This window comes from Mesoplodon mirus (assembly GCF_964341445.2).
Source record: "Mesoplodon mirus genome assembly, chromosome: 3".
Lineage (NCBI taxonomy): Eukaryota > Metazoa > Chordata > Mammalia > Artiodactyla > Ziphiidae > Mesoplodon > Mesoplodon mirus.
Genome location: NC_138978.1, coordinates 152641865 through 152666104, shown reverse-complemented (window position 1 = coordinate 152666104; position 24240 = coordinate 152641865). Strand labels below are relative to the sequence as shown.

At 46.9% G+C, this 24240-nt stretch overlaps 1 protein-coding gene across 2 annotated transcripts in view; it reads left to right on the top strand.

Moving 5' to 3' along the window:
- The window catches only part of ATP2B4 (ATPase plasma membrane Ca2+ transporting 4), a 92400-nt gene that overhangs the window by 48197 nt on the left and 19963 nt on the right, over positions 1-24240 (top strand). For both annotated transcript variants that reach the window (XM_082613237.1, XM_082613238.1), the window contains exons 3-15: positions 6517-6714; positions 7574-7831; positions 8298-8423; positions 8854-8979; positions 10118-10153; positions 11736-11897; positions 14725-14939; positions 15262-15504; positions 16479-16720; positions 17711-17942; positions 18874-19053; positions 19766-19853; positions 20512-20618. In XM_082613237.1, the coding sequence (XP_082469363.1) occupies positions 6517-6714; positions 7574-7831; positions 8298-8423; positions 8854-8979; positions 10118-10153; positions 11736-11897; positions 14725-14939; positions 15262-15504; positions 16479-16720; positions 17711-17942; positions 18874-19053; positions 19766-19853; positions 20512-20618 (2213 nt within the window). The remainder of the gene's footprint in view (positions 1-6516; positions 6715-7573; positions 7832-8297; positions 8424-8853; positions 8980-10117; positions 10154-11735; positions 11898-14724; positions 14940-15261; positions 15505-16478; positions 16721-17710; positions 17943-18873; positions 19054-19765; positions 19854-20511; positions 20619-24240) is intronic.

Sequence of the window (24240 nt, the reverse complement as noted above, 5' to 3'; positions counted from 1 at the left end):
GGAAAGGTTTTCACAAAACCTGGGGGAAGCAGCATCAACAGTGGGATGGTAGATGATTGAGAAAGACAGGAGAGAAAAAGTGCCCTCCCTTAGTCCCTCCTCCCCCTGCAGGGAATTCCACGTTGCATCCTGGGAGTTCCCTGTCTGGTTTGAGTTATAGGCTGAATTAGGTCAACCGTGCGTGACAGCTATGGGCCTGCTCTTTCCCAGGCCAACCCCAGGCTCTGTGAATTCTTTTCTATCCAGCTCCTCCTTGCCCAGAGTTGGTCTTCTGGCTTAGCTGGCATAATGCTACCAAGCAGGGGGTAGAGAAGTCTGGAGGCAGGGAGAATAGTTACATCTCCTCAACCTGAGAGCCCTCCCTGCTTTCTCCCCTTCCACCAGGCCTAGAACCTTTTGTGCCACATTCCTTTGGCAACTCAGCAGAAATTCTTGCGAGCTTTGTTTTGCTTTAAACCTTCTTGTCATTGCCTTGCACTGAACCGTCAGCTAGGGGAAGGAAGAAAGATAGCATTCCCTCCTTGGCTGAGGCAGATGTTGCATCCGCCCTTGGAAGTGGAGCTTTCGCTCTTTGTATTTAGCTCTGAGGTGTGAGTACTGGGGGGTGTGACACCGGAGGGGAGTGTGTGCATGCAGCGTGGGAGAGGGCGGCCGAGCAGAGGGTGAGGAGGGTGCTCTAGGGAGCTGTCTCTTCTCTGTGCCAGAGTTGGAGTGTTCACAAAAGCCATACAGCAGATGGCCAGATACGGGGAGACATTCCCTGAGGAAGCTGTCCACCTAGGGCAGGGCTTTAGGATTGCGAGTGAGAAAGGGGCATTCCTCTCTAAGTCCATCATCCTCTTGTGGTGACCTTAGGGAGACTGCCTTCTCTCTGGGGGCTGGAAGGCCAGCAGGTACAGAGCACATCTCCAAGCTGTGGGTGTGTTAAGCTAGAGATGCAGAAGCAGAGAAAGTGCTCTGAATCCTCAGAGGAGTGGCAGTGGGTTAGCAGTAGCAGCTGGCTGAAGGCTGTCAGTCCTTATGTTGACTTTAGGCTACTCTTCCCTCTTGCCCCCTAATCCACGGTTTTTAAGGTAGGACTTGAAAGGTATTCTGATGTCTGTTCTTATATACCAAATAGATTGCCTTCAGATCAACCCAGAGAAGCCTCTCCCTTATACTAGTTTTGTAGGAGAAGGTTCTGCTGTCCCATTGGCAAGGTATCATAACTCAGACAGCTGGGAAGTCCCTCATGATGTCTAACCTAGCCCCACCCTTTCTGGGCCTGAGCTGGCTCTGATAAGGGGTGCCTCTGCCGACAGTCCTCGGCCTCCTAGGGAATCTGGCCCTGGTCCTTCCCTGCTGGAGCCAGGCCACTGAGGGCTGGGCTGCTGCTTCTCCTCCCAAGCCCTGGGTCCCCGAACAGGCTCATAGCAGACACAGATTTTCCACTGCTGCTTATTCCATCTCCCGCCAGCCTGGGCAGGGCTGTGTAATTCCCCAGCGTGGAGTGGGGGCAATGACTTCACAGACTGACATTCTTGTCACTTCTCCTAGCTCACGTGTTAAGTCTGGTTCTTCGGGCCAGATGTATTCCCGATTTGGGTAGGATTTTCTCTCTTATGTTCTTGGGGACAAGATTTCTTCTCATTTTCTTGATGTATTTTTAGGGGAAACCCTTTTCCAGTGTTTCCAGCATTTTCTCCCTGCCAAGTCTTCCTTCCCCTCTTCAGGAAGCAGTATATTTTAGAAACAACTGTGGAGATAAGGGACTAAAACCCCCTCCTGGGCTGGACGAGTATTTATGTGAAATCACAGCTGCTGAGATCAAGGCCTGAGAGCCTCTTGGGGGCAGAAGAATGGGAATGGAAAGCCCCAAATTGGGGATTGGCCGAGATCCCAGTCCCACATGGCTTTCCTGGGCCATGCCACATGTCAGAGAGGATTCCCAAGGCTACTATGCTGACAGCCCCAAACTGCCCCTCCCTGCCACAGGGCATGCTGGGAACTTGGGCAGCCACTTGACTTCTTAAGGTAGCTATTTTAAGAGCGTAGGGTGACTTAAGGTGGAGCAGAGAGATGAGAGAAAATGGCAAAAGGGAAGTAAATGTGTGACTTTGAGGGCATCTAAGTAAGAGCAAGGCCTGACCTTTTTTGTTTTCCATAACCTGTCTTGTTCCATTTGCTTGGGTCCAAAAAAGGCCAATAATGGACCTTTTATTGAATACAAAATTCATAGGTTAGACTCTGACAGACCTGGTGTCACCAACCCTGAGGACGGGAAAAGATGGGACTAATTCACCCTGGTGGTAAATAAAGAGTGGGAACAGGACTGATTTGCCTAGAGGTGTAGAGAAAAGCAGCATGTGGGCCTGCCCTGAGGTAAATAAAGGAGGGTGGGTGACCAACCATCCCTGTTTGCCTGGGGCTGAGGGGCCGGCCCAGGAGGCAGGAGCTCCAGTGCTAAAACCTGGAAAGCCCTGGACAAACCAGGACAAGTTAGTCACACCAGAATGAAGCCTCAGCTGAGTGCAGCTGCCTCCACACCCCAGCCCCACTGTGTGTAGGTTGGCATCCAGCTGCTTCCTGTAGAGCGGTACAGACTGCCGTGTACTTACCTGAGTAGTTACAAAACCTCTCCAGGCCATAGTTTGCTTATATGTGAGGTGGGGTTAATAGCAGCTACTACACAGGGCTTTGCAGTGTTTCAGTGAGAAGACACAAATGTGCCTGGTGAAGCATCTGGCACAATTGTAATCGCTTAAATGTTCACAATCTTATTTATTACTCATTCATGCAGTTCATTCAATAAATTCGTGTGCATACTATGTGTCAAGCACTGTTCTAGACCTAAGGAACAAAGACAAAAATCCTGCCCTTGTGGAGGGGGATAGACAAACGTAGGATAAATATATAACCTGTTCTGAGAGAAGACCTGTAGAGGGAAACAGTTAAGCAGGATAAGGAGATCAAACGTGCTAGGGGCAGAAAAGTCTGTGTTAAATACGGTGGTCAGGGTGAGCCTCGCGAGGAAGGTGGCATTTGTGCAAAGACCTGAAGGAGGTGAAAGGATGAGCCCTACCTAGTGGAGAGGAATCTGAGAAAGGAAACGTGTGCAGGGGCCCTGAAATAGAAACGTGTCTAGTGCATGCAGAGAATGGCAGGAAGGCTAGCTTGATGGCATCTCAATGAACAAGGGGAAAATGGTAGGAGTTAAGGGGTGGGGGGCTGGGGGCTCATAAAGGGGGCTTATAGGCCATCGTAAGGTCTTCTGTACCCAGTTTCCTTCCAAGTAAAAGGCACCAGAGGATTCTGGGTAGATGAGTGTCATGGGTTGGGCTGTAAGAGATCATTCTGGAAAGAGAAGAGACTGAGAACAGAAAGGCAAGGGTGGAAGCAGCAGGCCAGTTAGACAGTCGCAGTGGTCCAGGCGAGAGATGACCGTGGCTTAGACCAGGATGGGAGCTGTGGAAAATGAGAAGTGAGGGGACCTTGGATATATTTTGAAGATAGAGCTGACAGATTCCCTGACTAAACGGATATAGTGGATGAGAGAGAGAGAGAGGAGTCAAGGGTGATTATGGGGCATTAATATGAGAGCAGGGAGAGGCAGGGCTACCTCAGATGGGGTGCTTTTAGCTAGACTGTTCTTGTTGTGTTGATGCCATTTTGGCCTTCATTAGACTTATTGGGATGTCCCTTGATGATAACCTCTAATATCTGACGTCTTGATTTGCCCTCATAGTCATCTACTCACCCTTGTTAAGGAGAGAATAACATCTCCTCCCTTTACATTGTGAATCCTGCTTTCTTGAGAAGCATCCTAGGTAGATTAACAAATTAGCAGAACTCCTATTTCCCTCCAGCAAGCCTGGCCATCCAGCACAGCAGTTCCAAGTTGGCACAGACTTGCTATCTCAGGTCCCTGAGAGAAAGAACCAGCAAGGCCCTGTCCCCTGGCATCTCTGCCTCTGCCTGCCTGGGGATCAAGATGCCCTGCCCAGAAACACTCCTTTCCCAGGCCCTGGATTTTCTTTCCTGCTGAGAACTGACTTCTCAGAGTGGTGGAGGCAGGGATTCTCTGGCAAGCAGCCCAGCTTGCTTCTAGTGCTTTGGTCAAACCCGCTCCCCTGCAGAGCTCTGCTGTGCCTCTCAGCTTTCCAGCCAGGGTGGCACTTTTGGGCCCAAGGAGGCAGGAGGCCCTGGATAAGAGCATCAGGCGCCACTCCCCCTGTTTCCCTCTCCTGAGCACTGGCAAGAGGAAGTGGTCTGCAGTCCCCACTTCACAATCGTGGGTGCCAGTTCACACCCCCACTTTACCTCCAGGCAGGGTCCCCAGGTAGATTTCAAGTACCTCTCCTGATGGTTTTTGTTTCTAGGGTGGAGAAGTGGACCCTGCAAACAATACTCCCTGAGCACCTATTTTCCCATTTTCAAAATCTTGCTCTGTCTTCCTTAGTTCTAACCCAAATCTCTCTCCTTGCCATTTAAAGTAACACTCTTGCATCCTATTCAGTGGAGGTGGAGGATAGATGTCTGCCCTCCTGCTAAGCCCCCATTCCCCACCCGTGGAGTAGCCCTTCACGTTGACTAAAGTGTGGAGAAGTCCTCTGGCATCAGTATCCCCATTTTCTCCTTGCAGCTTCCGGTCATCTGCTTTGCTTGCACCTCTGTGTGAAGCTGTGTTAAGTGTCCCCATCCTTTGATTCTAACCCTCCTCAGCTGCTGATCTTTTTTCAAGACAAAGGTTGCCTCACCCTGCCTATGAGGAACCCACAGTATAGCCAACAATGTCCAGTGCCAAAACCAGGGCTAATTTGCTAATCAAGTTGTGTAAACAATTTGATAAATGTCACCCGGCATTAATTAAAGTTAGAAGCTGTCTCCTCTTCCCTTAAAGTATAACACCCCTGGGGCCCAGGAGAAGGGCCTAAATATAAGGAAGACACTGGGAATAGTTCTGCCTCACTCTTCTTCTCTCTGGCAACATGCCTGGACTATGTGTGCACACTCACACAGGTATGTAAGCACACGTGTGTTAGTGGGGAACATGCTGATGAAGGACTGAGTACTAACTCAGTGGCTTCACCTTCATTGTTCTCTTTTTATTCAACCTGAATAATAGTGCTTCTCCTAGTACTTTGTCTAAGTAGTACTTCTCTTAGCACCTAGTACATCTCTAAGTACATAGTACTTAGCAGAACAGTAGTACCTCTAGTGATGTGTGTGTGTCTATGCATGTATGCCTCTGTGTGTGACAGAAAAGGATGGCTATGTGCAAAAAGGGGATGCCCAAAGTTGGAGCCTCGAAGCCTCTACTCTGTTGATCTCCTGAAACCACTGAAACTTGGACAGGACAACTGCTTAGGCCCTGTCTCCTAGCCTCCTAGCATGACCTTGGGCAGATAGCTTATTCTTTCTGGCTTTTGTGTATGAGCCAGTGGGTGGAAGCCAGCTCTGTTTTTATTTTTATTTTTATTTTATTTTTATTTTTTGCGGTACGCGGGCCGCTCACTGTTGTGGCCTCTCCTGTTGCGGAGCACAGGCTCCAGACGCGAGGCTCAGCAGCCATGGCTCACGGGCCCAGCCGCTCCGTGGCATGTGGGATCTTCCCAGACGGGGGCATGAACCCGTGTCCCCTGCATCGGCAGGCGGACTCTCAACCACTGTGCCACCAGGGAAGCCCTTTTTTTTTTTTAACATTTTATTTTATTTTATTTTATTTTTTAATTTTTGACTGTGTTGGGTCTTCATTGCTGCACACGGGCTTTCTCTAGTTGCGACAAGCAGGGGCTACTCTTCGTTGCAGTGCATGGGCTTCTCATTGCGGTGGCTTCTCTTGTTGCAGAGCATGGGCTCTAGGCACGCGGGCTTCAGTAGTTGTGGTGCGTGGGCTCAGTAGTTGCGGTGTGCAGGCTGTAGGGTGCGCGAGCTTCTGTAGTTGTGGCACGTGGGCTCAGTATTTGTGGCTCACGGGCTCTAGAGCACAGGCTCAGTAGTTGTGGCGCACAGGCTTAATTGCTCCACGACGTGGGATCTTCCCGGACTGGGGATCGAATGCATGTCCCCTGCATTGGCAGGCGGATTCTTAGCTACTGCGCCACCAGGGAAGTCCCAGCTCTATTTTTAAATCATGACCAGCATTTACATGTTAATGTGAGAGGAAAGTTCTGTGTGAGTCTCAGGAAACATTTTAATGTTTGTGCTCTTAGAGCTGGAGCCTGGAGCAAACTCCATGAGGAAGAGATGAAGTTTTAGGTCTAGGTTAGCTTACCCTGGAGACCAAGAGGAGTGAGTGGCCCCTGTGACCAACTTGTCTGGGTTTGCCCCCATTTTTAGACTGAAAATTTCACATCCCCTGAGTCTGAGCAAAAAGTCTGTCAGCCACAGAGACCAGTCACCCTAACTGGATCTCATACGTGGGCAGATCGGGAAGCAAGGTATCTTTTTTAAAGGGATCTTTTAACTGCCTTCTTCTGTCATTCATCTCTACCCCTTTTTTCTCGCTCATTTGCTCCACTCTTGTGTCTTTTTCAGGCCTATCTGGAAACCCTGCAGATCTGGAGAAACGTAAACAAGTATTTGGACAAAACTTGATTCCCCCCAAAAAGCCCAAGACCTTTTTAGAATTAGTGTGGGAAGCCCTTCAAGATGTCACACTCATCATCCTGGAGATCGCAGCCATCATCTCCCTGGTCCTGTCCTTCTATCGCCCCCCTGGGGAAGAAAATGAACGTGAGTATCTTGAACAGACCAGCGTGACTCTGATCTGGGTTGTTTCCAGCACCACCGAAAAACACTTAGTATTCACGTTGACAGATTATAGCTTAAAAATGCCCCCCCCCATTATCCAGAGTGGGTTCTCCAAAGGAAACTAACAAGTAGCTAGTAAGCTATTCTTCCAACCTATCCTGATTCCAGGGTCTTTTCCCCCCTTTCCCATCAAATCCTTATTCAGAATGTCTTAAATCCTCTATGCTCACTCAACCAACAAAGCCCTGCATCTCAGAGTTCCCCCAGTTGTGTGAGCATCATAGGAAGTAGTAGTGGGAGCTACCATGTTGGTGGTCATAAGTTCTTTATATGTGACTAACCTGTAATTTGTATTGACATGTTTCATGCTATTTAGTCATTTGCTTCTTTGGGGTAAACATAAATAGTTATACTGGTGGTGAGATGACGCCCAATCCTGCTGTCCTCCAGTATCCTCAGAGGAGAGCTATTCTACCCAAGAGAATAGCTGTTATTTTCTTTCCCTGACTTTCTATTCTGGGGGGTTGCAGAAGCACAACCCCCATTTTTTTTTTTTTTTTTTTTTTTTTTTTTTTTTGGCGGTACGCGGGCCTCTCACTGCTGTGGCCTCTCCCATTGCGGAGCACAGGCTCCGGACGTGCAGGCCCAGTGGCCATGGCTCACGGGTCCAGCCGCTCCGCGGCATGTGGGATCCTCCCGGACCGGGGCACGAACCCGTGTCCCCAGCATCGGCAGGTGGACTCTCAACCACTGCGCCACCAGGGAAGCCCCACAACCCCCATTTTTAATGCCAACAAAAGCCCCTACGTGACCCTTCTTTTCTCTGCTTTCCCTGGGCTAGAGTGTGGTCTAGCCGTAACTAGCCCAGAAGATGAAGGGGAGGCAGAAGCCGGCTGGATTGAGGGGGCAGCCATCTTATTCTCAGTGATCATCGTGGTGCTAGTGACCGCCTTCAATGATTGGAGCAAAGAGAAGCAATTCCGGGGGCTGCAGAACCGCATTGAAAAGGAACAGAAATTCTCCGTTATCCGAAATGGTCACATCATTCAGCTCCCTGTGGCTGAGATCGTGGTGGGGGACATTGCCCAGATCAAATACGGTGAGAGCCCTGTGTTTCTTGTACCTGTGCCACCCTCCCTATTTGAAGGCTAGGTCCTTTGGCATAAGGGGGCTGCTTGGAATTGCTGAGGGCCCAAAAAGATAAGACCCCAAATTGTGTTAGCTTCTAGGTTAGAGTTTAAGGAGGTTATGGGAGAGAAATTCACAGAAAGCAGTAACTGAAACTCCCAAAGACTGTTAGACTGTACCCTGTGTGTCTTAGATGAAAAGTATATAATATTCAGGCCATGGGAATGTGTTTGGGGATCAGTAACTGTTTGAATTTATAATACCCGGAATGGAGTCTTATCTCAGGTTGTCAGAGCTGAAGTTGTCTTTCAAATGCTCTCCAGATTCTCCCTGGGCCTTTGCCCTATAGGCGGGGCCCATGGGAGCAGCCCTGAGATGGGGTTGGATGGTCCTTACCTACCCTCTTTCCCTGTTGCCCCTTCACTTCTGTGTACTAGGTGACCTGCTGCCTGCAGATGGAATCCTGATCCAGGGCAATGATCTCAAGATTGACGAGAGCTCTCTGACTGGGGAGTCGGACCATGTCAAAAAGTCCCTGGAAAGAGACCCCATGTTGCTCTCAGGTATGGCCTCTGGCTTCACCAGTTCCCATGCTGCCTCCCCCCAGACAGTCAGCCCCAGAGACCGTATCCAGACCTTGCTCTCCCTTCTGGCCCTGCCCCAAGGTTCAGCAGAGGCAGTAGCATATTAGTGGGTTGAATACACGGATATCAAGCAACCTATAAGAGACTGCCTATGAAGCAGGTGCTATAAGGGCTCTGCTGGCTGGGGATGGGTGGTGGGAAAGGAGCCTTACCCTAAAGCAGTTAGACACATTGTTTCCCTTACCCCTCAGTTTGCTTGCTCTTGATCTTTTCCTGCTATCTGCTGAGTATATCACTATCCACGGGAGAGGAAGAAAGAGGGATTGCTTTTTTCCAGGTTTACGTTTCACACCAAAGAATGGCCAGGTATAAAAAAAACAACACTTCTCTCGTCTTCTTTCTCATTTAGGGACCCATGTCATGGAAGGTTCTGGCCGAATGGTAGTGACTGCTGTGGGTATCAACTCTCAGACTGGAATCATCTTTACCCTCTTGGGGGCCAGTGAGGGGGAAGAGGAAGAGAAGAAGAAGAAAGGTAAAGGGCTTTCGGGATGAGAGTCTTTTCCCTCCCACCCCCATGGACAAACTAGGAAAGGGAGCAGATCTGGATGCAGTACCTGGTTGGAAGAATCAGCAGGATGATGAGTGCAGATATCCAAACCCCTTGTTGAGCGAAGGGTATCATCCCCGGCTCCCCACAGTGCTCTCATGGAAACCAGATCCTGGCCCGGTCAGGTTGCATCGATTCCTGTGTCTGTTGGTGGATTGTAAAGGGATGAGGTAGAAAGCCTGCCCCAAATGAGCTGGCAAGGTGCGCAACTCCCCTCTGTGTAGTCCTCCGACCCTTGCCCCTTTTTTCCTCAGACATGGGGGATTATATGAATCATCAAGGCTAAGGGAAAACTGTCCAGGAGAAGAAACTGGATTCCTGCTGAAACTATGGGCTGTCAGTGGAAGAGAGACACGGCCAGGAGAGTAGGAACAGAGAGGGAATGTCTACCCCGAAGTTAGCCCTGTCTTTGCCATTCACTTGTTTCTGAAAGAAGGAAAAACAGAAGGCAAAAAAAAGATACCAAACCATATCTACACCTTTCCCTTAAGAATTCCTTCTTCCCTTGGAGGAGAGAAGGATTTCTACCAGTTGGCTGGAGGACCATCTTGAGCTGTTTAGGGAAGGGGAGTTAATGAGAAGGAGACAAAACACATTCACTCAGGAACGAGACTATCCGTTTCTGCAGCTGCCTGCAAGTGAATAAGGAGGACACTTGCTTGGCGCTGGTAAACTGACATGGAGGCACCTTGCAGGGCCTTTGCCACCAGGCAGAAACAGTTCAAACCTCTCGCTTCCTAACCCCCACCCCATTTCTCCAAGTGGTGTGACTCAGGCCGGGAGCACCCTCCCAACAGCAACTGTGCTCCAGGAGAAAGCAGCTCAGAAGTGGGTGTGCACTCACCTGCATGAGTGGCCTGGTCCATAGCCCAAGGATTCATGAGAGCCCCTAATGAAAATGGAGGTAAACAGATGTGAGCTTCCTTTACATTCCCTTTCCTGTAACTCAGCCCCTTTGCTGTTGCCCTTTTGGGCTCTGAGCAGGACCCGAAACATTGGATATCTGATCTCTTAATAGTCACTTTGGGTCTCCACCCCATTTTTTTCTTTCTTGTTCAAACAGGTAAAAAACAAGGAGTCCCTGAAAATCGCAACAAAGGTAACCTTTCCACCCACTCATTTACCATCTCTACCTGCCCACACTCAAACCAGGCCTTCCCAGGCCATCTGCCTCCTCCCTTTTCCTCTCCATAAATTTGTTATCTGCTGCTGTGGCCCAGATGCCTTATCCTGAGGAAGGTGCAGAGATTTGGGGGTGGTCTCAAGCTCTCAAACCCAATCTAAGATGGGACAACAGCACCCTCTGCTGTTGGCTCAAGGAACCTCATGTCAGTCTTGGAGAGCCTGTGAGATTGACCTGCTCTTCCCAGGGTGCTGAACTCTTTGCTTCACTGCCCTAGGCCAGATTTAAACAACAACGGTCATCGGTTTCTGGGTTGGAAGACTTCAGGGTCCTTAATGGTGGAAGGAGTTGGGATGGGCAGTCCCTGCACCCTCCTCTCGTTGGCTTCCTCATCGGTGTCCTCTTCTGATCTGGATTCCTTCTCAGCTAGTCTTCTCGGGGGTGGAGAGAGCCCTTTCTCCGTAACCTCGTTCCCCACCTCTTTCTTTGTTCTCTCCACAGTCTGTTTTCTTCCTCCTAATCTGATGTGTGTTGCTTTTTTGGTGGCTGTGTTTACATCCTGTCTCTGTCTTGTTTGTGAGTCTGACAGCAGAGACAGTATCTCAGGAAGGACATCTAACCAAAGGGGTTGAGCTCTGCAGGGGTGAAATTGGAGGGGTGCCAGGAACCAGCAAGAACTCTCTTGAGACAGCTCCTAGAGATTTTTTCCTTTTGTAACCCACATCATAGTAGTTTTTAGAAATAAAGGCATCATGTCGGAGAACCAGGGCTCCACAAAAATAATTCTTTAATTTTAGATTTCTTTAACTCTTCTTTTTAAAGCAAAGTGGATTTATATGTCTGTCTTTATCCTGGCTTTCTCTTATTCCAGGGAGTCCCTCACACCAGCTTCTTCCCTTTTCCCCTAGGTCCCACTCTGTACCTCCCTACCTTCATCAGACAGGGGAGAAAAGAGATTTCCTTCCCCTATCGTTCAACTAATACGAGAGGGAACTGGAAAGTACCCTGTGTCTGGGGTCTGTGTTTCTTCCTTGACAGTCTATATAGATATAGATAGAGATAGAGATAGAGATAGAGATAGATATAGTGAGAGAGAGATGAACCTTTCAAAGAGCTGACTAGGACCCTTATGCTCTAGGAATATCTACCAGCCTTCCCCTTCAGCCCCTTTCTGCAGTAAAGATTCTCTATATTAAGCACTGAATTCCGGGAAAGATGGTTGTTGGTAACAGCACTTATGGCATGACTAATCCTCTTGCTGGAATAAACCTGGCTTGGGGCTCTGAGGTAATGCCAGGAAGCTGCCACTGAAGTGGAAATCCACACCGTAAAAGCACCAGATTTCACCGCCAGTTGTTAAGATATCATTCCAAAAGCCCTCATAGAGGCTCAAAGTCAAGTTCCCTGTCTGGCATGGGGTGAGGGTGGTCAGATCTGATGTCAGGGGTCCAAGGTATATTCCAGGAATAAGACAGAAGGATTTGTCCGTTTCCACTTGCCTGCTACTCAGTGCTACTACCTTGCCTGCTTACCTGTCCTATTTGTGTGTACACCCTAGCAAAGACTCAGGATGGAGTGGCCTTGGAAATCCAGCCACTCAACAGCCAGGAGGGGATCGACAATGAGGAAAAGGAGAAAAAGGCAGCCAAGCTGCCCAAAAAGGAGAAGTCGGTGCTGCAAGGCAAGCTGACGCGCTTGGCTGTACAGATTGGGAAAGCTGGTGAGTAGGGTGGAGCCTTCTTGGTTTGTTTATCAGTGCTATTCTGGATCCTCGCTACTTTGATTGCCTTCTTTCTACACCAACCAGGTCTGGCAGAAAGAAGCTGAAAATTCCAAGTGGCTAATGCAGTCCAGGTAGCTGTGTCTCTCTCTGCGACTGTTTAGCTTTTGCAGAGAGAGATGTTTTCCTGTGTGTTAGGGTTAAAGGTGCAAACAAATGGGAGATTTACATTAGCAAGAAGGAAGACTTTAATAGCTACTCACCTGCTTGTGTATTGGCTTGTAAGCTCCTTAACAGTAGAGAAGGCTGTTGTTTGCTGAGGGTAATTCCCTAGCATAGCAATGGCCAGGCATAGAGCAATCAGTTCAGAATAAGGACTGGAGGGTAAAGGAAGACAGTGATTAAAGAGGCGCTTTGCAGAGCAGAGGTCAGTAAAGGCACTCCTGTGCATCGTGAGAGGAAGCAGCTTCTCCATCGCTTGCCTCTTCACTCTCCTCTCTCCTGTCTTCTTTCAGTGGTGGGGTGGGGCGGGAGATTTAGAGGAGGGAACAAAGAAGGAAGATTGCTCCTTCAGCGCACATATCCCTTAAACTACAGTCTTTTTCCACTGTTTATTTGCTGACCTCACCTCTCTGTTTACTACAGTCAGAGTCTAGTCCAGAGTCTATTTCTGTGTGCGGCCTGAGATTCTGCATTTCTAACCATCCCCCGGGTGATGCCAGTACTCTGCTAAGCACACATTGAATAACAAGAATCTATGCTGCCAGGAGGGGATTGAATCTATGCTGTCCACTACTGCAGCCACTAACCATGTGTGGCTGTTTCCATTTAAATTAATGAAAATTAATGAAATTAATGAGAATTAGATATAGTTAAATATTCATCTCCTCAGTCACATTAACCTATTTCAGTTGGTCAATAACCACATGTGGCTAGTGGCTGCCATATTGGGCAGTGCAAATAGAGAACATTTTAAGCACCACAGAGAGTTTTATAGAGTGTCAGTCTGGCCTATTCATCCAGTTCTAGTACCTAGCTAATTTTGACCACCATGAAGTCTCTTGCATATAAACAATACACAGATGAGGGACTTCCCTGGCGGCACAGTGGTTAAGAATCCGCCTGCAAATGCAGGGGAAATGGGTTCAAGCCCTGGTCCGGGAAGATCCCACATGCCGTGGAGCAACTAAGCCCGTGCGCCACAACTACTGAGCCTGTGCTCTAGAGCCCTTGTGCCGCAACTACTGAAGCCCGCACGCCTAGAGCCCATGCTCCGCAACAAGAGAAGCCACCGCAATGAGAAGTCCGCGCACCGCCACGAAGAGTAGCCCCCACTCGCCACAACTAGAGAAAGCCTGCGCGCAGCAACGAAGACCCAACGCAGCCAAAAATTAATTAATTAATTAATTTTAAAAAGAAAACAAAACGATACACAGATGAGATAAATTGCAAGTGTGGAATCAAATTGCTGAGCCTGGCACACGGGTTTGAAACATTAAACAGATCCTCCTGTTGTGCTCCTAATCCCTACCTTATTCTTTAGGGAGTACAAGCTACCTGAGGGCTACCCACTGGTCTCCTCTGTTTATTCATTTCACATATCATCTAGACCAAGGACCAGGGGGAAGCGAGTGAGGTGCCTTGCACCACCCTGAGAGTGAATGCCTCCTTAAATTTTGCAGCCTAGGTGCCTTGCTTGCCTCACCTCTTAGGCCTGACCCTGATGAAGCAAAGTACAAAAGAATATGCTTTCAATGATACAATCACCTCTAGCCTTGTTCTGATTCCTCTGAATCACTGGGCCCTCAGGAAAAGCAAAGACACAAATCAAACTATGATTTGAAGTGGAACTTTTCCCAGATATTGTACCACAGGTAGATACAGATGCCCAAATACTGATCCCCTCAGCCCTCAGAGTAGCCAGGCAGCACCCAAAGCAGTTGGAACCCTTAGACCAGTTGTTTTCTGATCTTGAGCAGATTCTCCATTGTAGGATATGTAGGATGACCAACTATCCCAGTTTGCTTGAGACTTTCTCAGTTTTAGCACTGAAAGTCCCACAGCCCAGGAAACTGCTCAGTCTCAGGCAAACCAGGATGGTTGGTCCCCCTCCAGTGTACCATACCAAAACCTCTCTGTGCCTTAGAGAGACACATAAAAGGGGATGATAATAGTAACATCTCACAGGATTGTTGTGAGGATTAAATGAGTTAATACCCGTGAAGTGCTTGCCTGACTCCTAGTAAGCACTATATTAATAGTTGTTATTATTGTCATCTTCTGTCTATGCCACGTCAGGAGAAAGGTTGGGAAGCACCGCTCTAAGGGTTAGTTATGTAGGTGATGTGCTAATACCATAGGGCAACACTGTGAACAAGTTGTGAATTGCCTGACATTCTCAGGCTACTAGGGAAGAAGTTAAAATTGATAAACCACTAGGAAATAGGCACCTATAGTCACTACATTATGATTTGTAGGAAGAGAGTAGGTCTGAGATAGAATCATAGAATGCTATTTTAGAAAACTAAACCAATCCTCTTATTTATGAATGAGGAAATAGGCCCAGAGAGGGTCAAGACCAGTCCGAAGCCATGAGTCAAGTTGGTGCAGTGCTGAGAATAGCACCCATGTCTTTAGAATGCAAAGCCACCTCTGTCCCCTACACTGTAATGTACAAGCACCAGAGAATGGATAGGGGCTTTGGGTATGACTTAGATAGTCATTTTAAAAATGGATAGCAAAGGCTACAATTTATGCCAATCCATCTCTGGCTAGGGCCCTAGGAATACCCTGAAGCCTGGGTTCATTTGACTTGTTTCCTGGACAGGTCTGATCATGTCTGCAATCACAGTTCTCATCCTGATTCTGTACTTTGTGATCGACAACTTTGTGATACAGCGCAGACCATGGCTGGCTGAGTGTACTCCCATCTACGTCCAGTACTTTGTCAAGTTCTTCATCATTGGCATCACTGTGCTGGTGGTGGCTGTGCCAGAGGGGCTGCCACTGGCAGTCACCATTTCACTGGCTTACTCTGTGAAGGTGAGACTGGAATGAAACTGTGTCTTCTTTCAGAACAGAGACCGGAGGGGAGGGTACCGTGTAGCCTCTGGTGAAAGGATGGGCCACTCTGTCTTCATAAACTCTGGGTGATGCCTTCAGGAGCAGAAGCCGCTGGCACTTTGGAAGGACCATCTGGATCAGTTGCATCAACATTTAAGTAACCCAGTAGAATCTTAAGAGCATTTACAAAAATGGTATCCTGCATTTTTGTGTGAGACCAGAGAATGAAATGTGGAGAGATGCTGGCTAGGAAATGGCCTTTGACCTGTATTTGGGAAGTCTTTTCTCTTCTCCTTTGTAGAAAATGATGAAAGACAATAACCTGGTGCGGCACTTGGATGCTTGTGAAACAATGGGCAATGCCACAGCCATCTGCTCTGATAAGACAGGCACATTGACCATGAACCGCATGACTGTGGTGCAGGCTCATATCGGAGAAACCCATTACCATCAAATCCCAAGCCCTGATGTCCTCGTGCCCAAGGTCCTGGACCTTATTGTCAATGGTATTTCTATCAACAGTGCCTACACCTCCAAGGTTCTGGTAAGCGTTTCCTTTGCCAGGACACTTAAAATGGGTAGGTGGAGGGAACCATTAATTTTCTCTTGTTTATTCTGCCTGAATTGCCATCCCACATCCCATTTCCCACTCCCCAGTGAACATGTTTGGGGTGAAACTAGGAAAAATAATCCATGGGAGTAGATTGGGAGATGGGAGGGAAAGGGGGAGGCAGGTAGGAATCTATGGCTATGAAATGACCTCCAATCACCAGGTAAATGCAGTATCTCTAAAAAGATCTTGGGACTTCTCTGGCAGTCCACTGGCCAAGACTTTGCCTTCCAATGAAGGGGGTGTGTGTTCGATCCCTGGTCAGGGAGCTAAGGTCCCTCCCACATGCCTCGGGGCCCAAAAACCAAAACCAAAAACAGAAGCAATATTGTAACAAATTCAATAAAGACTTTAAAAATGGTCCACATCAAAAAATCTTTAAAAAATAAACACAATAAAAATAAATAAATAAAAAGAGACCTCAGGCTTTCCTGGTGGCACAGTGGTTGAGAGTCCGCCTGCCGATGCAGGGGATACGGGTTCGTGCCCCGGTCCGGGAGGATCCCGCGTGCCGTGGAGCGGCTGGGCCCGTGAGCCATGGCCGCTGAGCCTGCGCGTCCGGAGCCTGTGCTCCGCGACGGAGAGGCCACGGCAGTGAGAGGCTCGCGTACCGCAAAAAAAAAAAAAAAAAAAAAAAAAGAGACTTCATGCTGGTCAGGAGTAAATTACTCAGTTTCTAGAAACTAAGAGAGACTGTTAGAATAAGACCCACACAGGGTGAGACACCATCACCACCCCCAGGGCAACTAAAAAATCCCCAAGCCCTAGGTGGCTCAGGGACCACAGTCAGCACCCCCACGGGCCCTGGGTACACGTGTGAAAGCCTCGAGCGGAGTCCTTCCCCTCCTAGGTTCTCTCCCCAGCTTCGGCACCTCATCCAACACTCCCACGTGTGTTTTTCCTCTCAGCCTCCGGAGAAGGAGGGCGGCCTGCCGCGGCAGGTGGGCAACAAGACTGAGTGCGCCCTGCTGGGCTTCGTCACGGACCTGAAGCAGGATTACCACGCCGTGCGCAGTGAGGTGCCCGAGGAGAAGCTCTACAAGGTGTACACCTTCAACTCGGTGCGCAAGTCCATGAGCACCGTCATCGAGAAGCCCCGCGGTGGCTACCGCATGTACAGCAAGGGTGCTTCTGAGATCATCTTGCGCAAGTGAGCGCCCCTCCCCCGCTTCTTCCTCCCTTCAGGATCCTCCCCTCAGGGAGGTCAGGGTGCCAGGCCTCACGCTGAATCCACCTGGATGACGAGCGAACCCTCCTTCCAGGCGGTGACATCATGACTAACATCTGAGCTTGGTTCAGGCCAAGCCTTGCTGTTAAGTGCTTTGGATACTGTACTTGCTCTTCACAGCTCAGCGAGGTAGATGCTGTCATTATCCCTGTTTTACGGATGAGAATTCAGAGGTGCTGGGAAGTTCAGTAACTTCTGGAAGTGATACAACTCTTAGTGGCACAGCCACGGTTCAGACCTAGGCAATCCAAACTTCCATTTCCTATTCTGAAAAGAGATGATAATACCCACCCATCTCACAGGGTTACTCTGATTAAGTGATTCAATGTATGTAAAATGCCTTGCACATAGCAAGTATTGATACTAGAAATGTTAGTTCTGCGTTCCCTTTTCCTTTTTATTCTCAATTCTGATCACAGGAGGTTGCATAATCAAAGTGGCTAGATGATCCATAGGTCACTAAAAGGTGACCTACGTGGATCACCTATGTGGATATAGGGCCAGTAGCTAAAAACCAGTGCCCCAGCTTGGCTTTAGCCACCCCCTTTTGAGTGACACGTTCTTGTTGAGCACACCCTCTGCACTGAGCACTCTAGATACTGAGGATTGAGAAAGTGTCTCTACCTTTGTGAAGCTCAAAAGAGCAGGCGATCCACAAATGACCCTTGATGTTGTATTCACATATGAGTAGGAGCAGACAACATGGGAGAATCAAATGCTCTGCCCACCTAGACGTTACCCACCTACTGGCCACCCCACCTTGGAAAAAGGGGCTCAGCTTTGGGTTATGAGTGGAGATTTATGGCCACAGAACAGTATCTTTAGGAGTAATGCAGAGTGGCCAGAATGTCTGTAAATGACTATGCAAGCACATAGCGGGGGATGCTGCTTTCTGACTGTGTGCCCCACCAGGTGTAATCGAATCCTGGACAAGAAAGGGGAAGCAGTGCCATTCAAGAATAAGGACCGAGATGAGATGGTCCGCACCGTCATCGAGCCCATGGCCAGTGAGGGACTCCGGACTATCTGCATAGCTTACCGGGATTTCAATGACGGAGAGCCCCCATGGGACAATGAGAGTGAAATCCTCACTGAACTGACCTGTATTGCAGTGGTGGGCATTGAGGACCCTGTGCGCCCAGAGGTGAGGCTTTGACTTGAAAAAAGGGCTAGGAAACATGAATGGAAGTCTTCCAGTGGCCCCGGCCCATGCGCCGGCCCAGTGTGACCTAATGCGAGGCCACCCAGGAGTCGCAGGAACTGGGGTACTAGCTCCATTTCTAGTTGTAACTTAGGAAACTTAGGCAAGTTACCTAACTGTTTCTCATTTGTTGGGATCGATGTTTCTGTGCTTCCTGCTTCACAGAACTGCTGTAGAGTACTGAACTAATAGAAAGTGGCATTCCTACAGTTCATGCTGTCTGAGGGGTAAGAAACATAGGTTTTACTGGGCTTATTGTTTGGTACTCAAGAATTGTCAGGAGATGGAATTAACTGGAACACCAACTTTGTCTCTAGCCACCTTCTTTCAAGCAACACGTTCTTGTCGAGCACCCCTAGAAGAGCTGAGCACTACTCTCAATTCTAGGGCATTGAAAAAGTCTCTGCTTCTAAGAAGTTCAGACCAATGGACTATCAACCATCAAGACCCAGTGTGTCATGCATTTGGGAAACTTAAAAGAATTGATATTGTTGGAGTATGTGCCAGGGGGGTGGAAGGTGGTTAAAACTTCTGCTAGAAAGGAAGGCAGTGGCAAAATCTCAAAAGGCCAGGCGTGCCCCGCTAAGAAATCTAGATTGTAAGTGGGAGAGTAAGCTTTTACACCTGGCTCCTGAAGCAAATTTCCCCTTCAACTCATGGTACAATAAGGCAAATTCAAATGTGAGTATCATGGATAGGACAGAAGCGAGGTGGCGCCAAGCAATATAAAAATGACCAGACTTAGCCCATGCCCCATGGTTCTGCTTCCAGGGTGCCTCTCCGCTGTCCACAATGAAGGGACAACTGAACAGGAGCAGCTTACCAGGCCTCACCACCCCCACCTCCTCCATTCCTCTTGCCTCACTCTCCACAGGTACCGGAAGCTATTGCCAAATGCAAACGAGCTGGCATTACTGTCAGAATGGTGACAGGTGACAACATCAACACAGCCCGGGCCATCGCCACCAAATGTGGCATCATGACACCTGGGGATGACTTTCTGTGTTTGGAGGGCAAAGAATTCAATCGACTCATCCGAAACGAGAAGGGCGAGGTGAGTCTTGGGTGGGAGGAATCAGGGCCTCCTTTATTAGGCGAGGGCTGGTTCACGTGTAAGGCGTCTGGGACAGGTGGGAGGAAGTGGGTGGTTTTTAGACTAAAATCTATTCATAGTGAGATGTCCCTTTTACTGTTCAGACAGTAAAATCGGATTTTTTTTCTTCTCACTATCTTCATTCACAAGCCATCTTTTGAGACAGTGTCACTAATCTTTCATGTCTTTCCATTTTTTTCAATTGTGGGATGATTTTGTACTGATTTCCTTCTACCTCACCCCTCCTATGTCACTGCCTTGTGACTCAGAGTGGCACAGGTTGGTAAGAGGACATGGTCTGGGTGTGGAGCAGGCCAGAGCTTCCTGGTCAATGTAGAAGTTGAGCCTAAGACCTCAGAAGCACTACTTTAGCCACCTGAGCCAACAGCTAACCCTGGCCCACCTCTGTCAAGGGTCTAAGAAACACGGGATTGGCTCCCAGGTAGGGAATTGGCAGGGAAAAGAAGACAAGCAGGGCCTGAATGGTCACCATCCATGAATCTGCCCTGGAGCCTGAGTTGGCTGCTTCACCTCCACTGGAGGCCAGGATAACACTGCCCTGGGGGCCATGGAATACCAGCTCTCCCAGAAGCTCAGCGTGGGTAAGGAAGTAAGATTTTCCCGGATGGCTGTTCTGAGCTTGACTGACCCAGGTGTGGTCTGGTGTTGGCAGGTAGAGCAAGAAAAGCTGGACAAGATCTGGCCTAAGCTCCGGGTGCTGGCGCGATCTTCCCCCACTGACAAGCACACACTGGTGAAAGGTGAGGTTGGTTCCTGAGTAGGTGCCTAGGATAGAGGAAGGCAGGTGGGGATGAGCACAGATAAGAGTCATCAACCAAAGCAACTCTCCTGTCCTGAGTAGGGGGGTCCTAGGAGAGCTTCCCCGCTCATGGGAAGAACATACAGTTTAGCAAACATCTGAGGCCCTGGTGAGTATAAGATACATAATATAATAAAGTTGTTTTTAAACATTATCCTATCTTGTTTGTTGATAGTACTGTGAATTAGACAGTACAAGTTAAGCTAGTCCCATTTTGCAAATAAGGAAGTTTGAGGCTGAGACAACAAGTGACCTATCCAAACTGCCCAACTGGTAAGTGGAAGTGTTACCATTCAATCCCTGGGTCTCTGCCTTCAAATCATCCAGTGCTTTTTCTACCACATAATAGCTGCCTTGGGGCACCGGACAGGATATTCGACAAGGTCAGACTTTCTTAGCTTAGAGTGCTACCCGTGAAACAATTTACTGCCATCGGGTGACACTATAGAACCTCTAGCAGAGGGAAAAAAAGGAGGAAAGAGTGTAGAAAGGGAGGTGGTGGTAGGGACAGGAGAGGAAGACCAAAAAACTGCCTTTCATGGGGAAATGGCCTCAGATGGCACATGTGGAACTCACTGTAGTGTGTCTGTTTTTCCTAGGCATCATCGACAGCACCGTTGGGGAACAGCGGCAGGTGGTGGCTGTCACTGGGGATGGCACAAATGATGGGCCGGCCCTGAAGAAAGCAGATGTTGGTTTTGCCATGGTAAGCAGCTCAGCGTAGTGTCTCTCTCTGCTGCAAGCTGCCTCCTCCAGTGGGAAGCCAGGACAGGCTTCTGCTAACCTGCTGCTTCCTGTACCTTCACATCCCCCTTTGTGCTCTTTCTCTGACTCCATCTCTCCTACCTACCTGGCCAATAATAATATGTATAATGAGGGACCCCTCAAGTATGAAGGCAGGGAAATCATGAGGTATCATTACCCAGCAAAGCAAGACCAACTGAAACTTGCTCATAAACATGATGATATTGTCTGCCTAGGCACACTATAGAAAATTCACATTCTATATGGAAAATGTGCACTCTATAGTTAGCACTGTTCGTCACTCTGCTTTTCACCTGTGAGGCCCGGAGCATCAGAGTCACTTGGAAAGTTCATTTAAAATCATATATTCCAAGGTTCCACAGTCGGCTGTCTTGATTCAGTAGCATCTGAGCTGGGTCCCAGAAGTGTTTGGATTTTCTGAACAGGTACACTTATTGATTCTAATGCTCAGGGACATTTAGAAGTCCCCAGATTGCAAAGTACATTCTCACACTCAAGTGACTTATGGTTGTAAGCTTCCCATACACATTGAACTGTTGGTGAGTTTTAAGCAGTGGAAGAAGATTCAAGAAGAAATCTGTCTTTAGGGTGCTCTCTTTAACCAAAAGATAAATTTTAAAAGTTTTTACTCTAGGAAATTTCAAGAATATACAAAAATAGAATAGTTTATTGAATCCTCATGTATCTGTCACCCAGCATCAAATATCAACACTTGGCCAATCTTGGCCCACACATACACATTTCCCCATCTCCACCTGAATTACTCTGAAGCATATCCAAGATATTATATCATTTCATCCAGTATATGTCTCTGGAAAATATATATGTATCAATAAAATATCTAAAAGAATCATAGTACCATGGTCTCACAACAAAATTGATTCCTTACTATCATCAGATATCTAGTCAGTGTTCACATTTCCCCAAATGCTTCATAAATGTTGTTTTTGTAGATTGTCTAAATCAGAATGCAGACAAGATCCATACGTTGCAATTGGTTGATGTATCTCTTGAATCTATTAATCTATAACAGTATTTCCTGAAGTGTGCTCTTCCTTCCAACTCTACCTGGAAACCTATAGACATGCAGATTCTCAGGCCTCACCCCGGATCTACTGAATCAGAAAGCTTGGAGTTGGGGCCCAGCAGTCCATGTTTTAACAGTCCCTCTGGGTGATTCTGACACATCCTAAAGTTTGGCAACCACTGACCCTATAGGATCTATGTGTCAGGGGGACTCAGCATACAGTTGTACTCATGGTTAAGATTCAGTCCATTGGTATAGTAAGAATCTAGTAAGGCAGAAAGTCACAGGTAGAGTCTGGAATCCACACGCAGGGTCCCTTATGATCTCTTCCTCCCATGAGGGGTCACAAAGAGCACCTTCTTCCCCCAGCAATGAAAATGCAGCAATACATGTGATGTTTCTGCCCAGAGAAACCCACCAGAGACTTGGTGTCCTAGGTTTTTATTGGGGTTGGTCGTATAGGCACCTTCTGCCTAGCACGTGCTAAGATTCCAGACTTCCAGAAGGAAGCAGGTTTTCAGTGGAAACCATATGTTTGGGCACAGTCTAGGCACAGTGAGTCACTAATTAATTTTCAGTTAATTGTTGACTGAGAGCCAAGTGTTCAGGTGCTAGTCGAGGGCCAACCTTGCAAACAGGACTTTCTCAAGAAAGCAGTCTCAGGACTGCTATGTTAACTCTTTTCTGCACAATCCCTTTCCTTCTTTTTTTCTAGCTACTTAGTTTTGAAGGAATAAGGTGGTTTTTCTACGTAGAATATCCCATGGCAGGGATTTTGTTGATTGTATCCCTATAGTGTCCTTTAACCTGTTCTTTTAGCCCTTGTATTTCCTATAAAGTAGTACTTAGTTCTATGAGCAATCAGACTCTACATCCCATCTTTCATTAGGGGTTGCAAAATGACAATGTTCTGATTTTCTTTATTTATTAACTTGAATACTTCTGTAAAAAGAAATTTGCCCTCGTCGACTATTTGGTTACTGTGAGGTTCACTTCCTACATGAAAGACAGGTTAAATGCTTGATTTTTTTTCCCTTTATTTACCAGTTTTCAAAATAATGCGTTGACTTTTTAGGATCCTCCAAAGGTGACCAATGAATTGTTCACTTTTAAAAATTCACTAAACTACTCTACTAAAAGTTAATTGTCTGTTTTTTAAAAATATCATTATGAGCTCATGGTTATAAGTATATGTGATATGTTTTGATCCATTGCCCTTATTATTATTATGATGTTTATACTGACCCATCATTAGCCTCTTCAACACTGCTAAGTCCTTTGGGTACAACCTCAGTTGTCTTTAATAGCTTTCTTGGTCTCTTGCATGATAAGATGTTCCAGATTCATCATGCATATTTCTTGTGCTAGATCTAGAATCATCCACTTCTCAAAGGAGTTCTGCTTCATTTCAGTGAGAGATGATATTCAGAGAACACAATCTGAATGTCAGGATGTTCCTTACTTCTGAGTCAATTATTGTTTCTAGAACTTTTCAGTGGACAAAGCTAGGAAATATGTCTTTTATGTCTCTTTTTGTTTTTGTGTTTCTTTGTTTTAAAGATAAATACTTCATGAATTCATATTGGCATTTCCAATTCAAATTTAGAATTCTAGAACTCTAACTTCCTATTTTACTTCCCTGATTTTATATTTATCACTTAAGCTGAAAAGTTTGATTCCTAATGGCATTAACATAATTATTATTTGCTTTATCCTAAAATATATGTAATAGTCTCAAAATAGCAATAATAATACAATTACTCTACTAAAAACAGTTAAAGATTTTTCTTGTGGTTCTTTTTATCCTGTAGGTATATCCTACTATATCCTAACATCAAGTTACTGTGTTTTTCAAAAAGTCATTTGGAACTTTTCCCTTGGTATGGTTGTGCTACCAACTGGTTATACCAGTTCATTTATATCATGGTTTTTTTTTTTTCTTCCACTTTTGAGATTGCTTATTTTAAGCTTAATTTTGTTTTATACTTGTATAAAGTAGTTACATAATTCTAAAGTAAAATATACCAACAAGGTCTATTCATAGAAGTCTAGCTTCTATCCCTAACACCTCCACCCTGTTGCCTCCTTTTTAATCCCACAGATAACTTACTTCTTTGATTTTTGGTTTATCTTTCTGTTTGCTCCTTTAAAATACAGTCAAATGTGTAGTATACTTATATCCCACTCTCTTAGATAAGTGATAATTATCTATATTTATCTATATACACACTATATACTCTTTTTTCCACTTTGCTTCTTTTCATTTAACAACCTAACTTAGAGATTATTCTGCAGTAGTACATATATAAAGATACTCTTTCTTTCTTTCTTTCCATCCTTTCTCTTTACAGTGCATGGTACAGCATTGTGTGGATGTGTTACAAAACTTTTTGATGGGGAAACTGAATTGTATAGTCTATCTAACAGATATTCATTTGTTGCAATCTGGATAGGAAAATAATACTACCAGGTAAATGGTACAAATAATCTACTAGTGCAGGTCAGATTCACAAACAAGCCCCTCTGTAGGTTATAG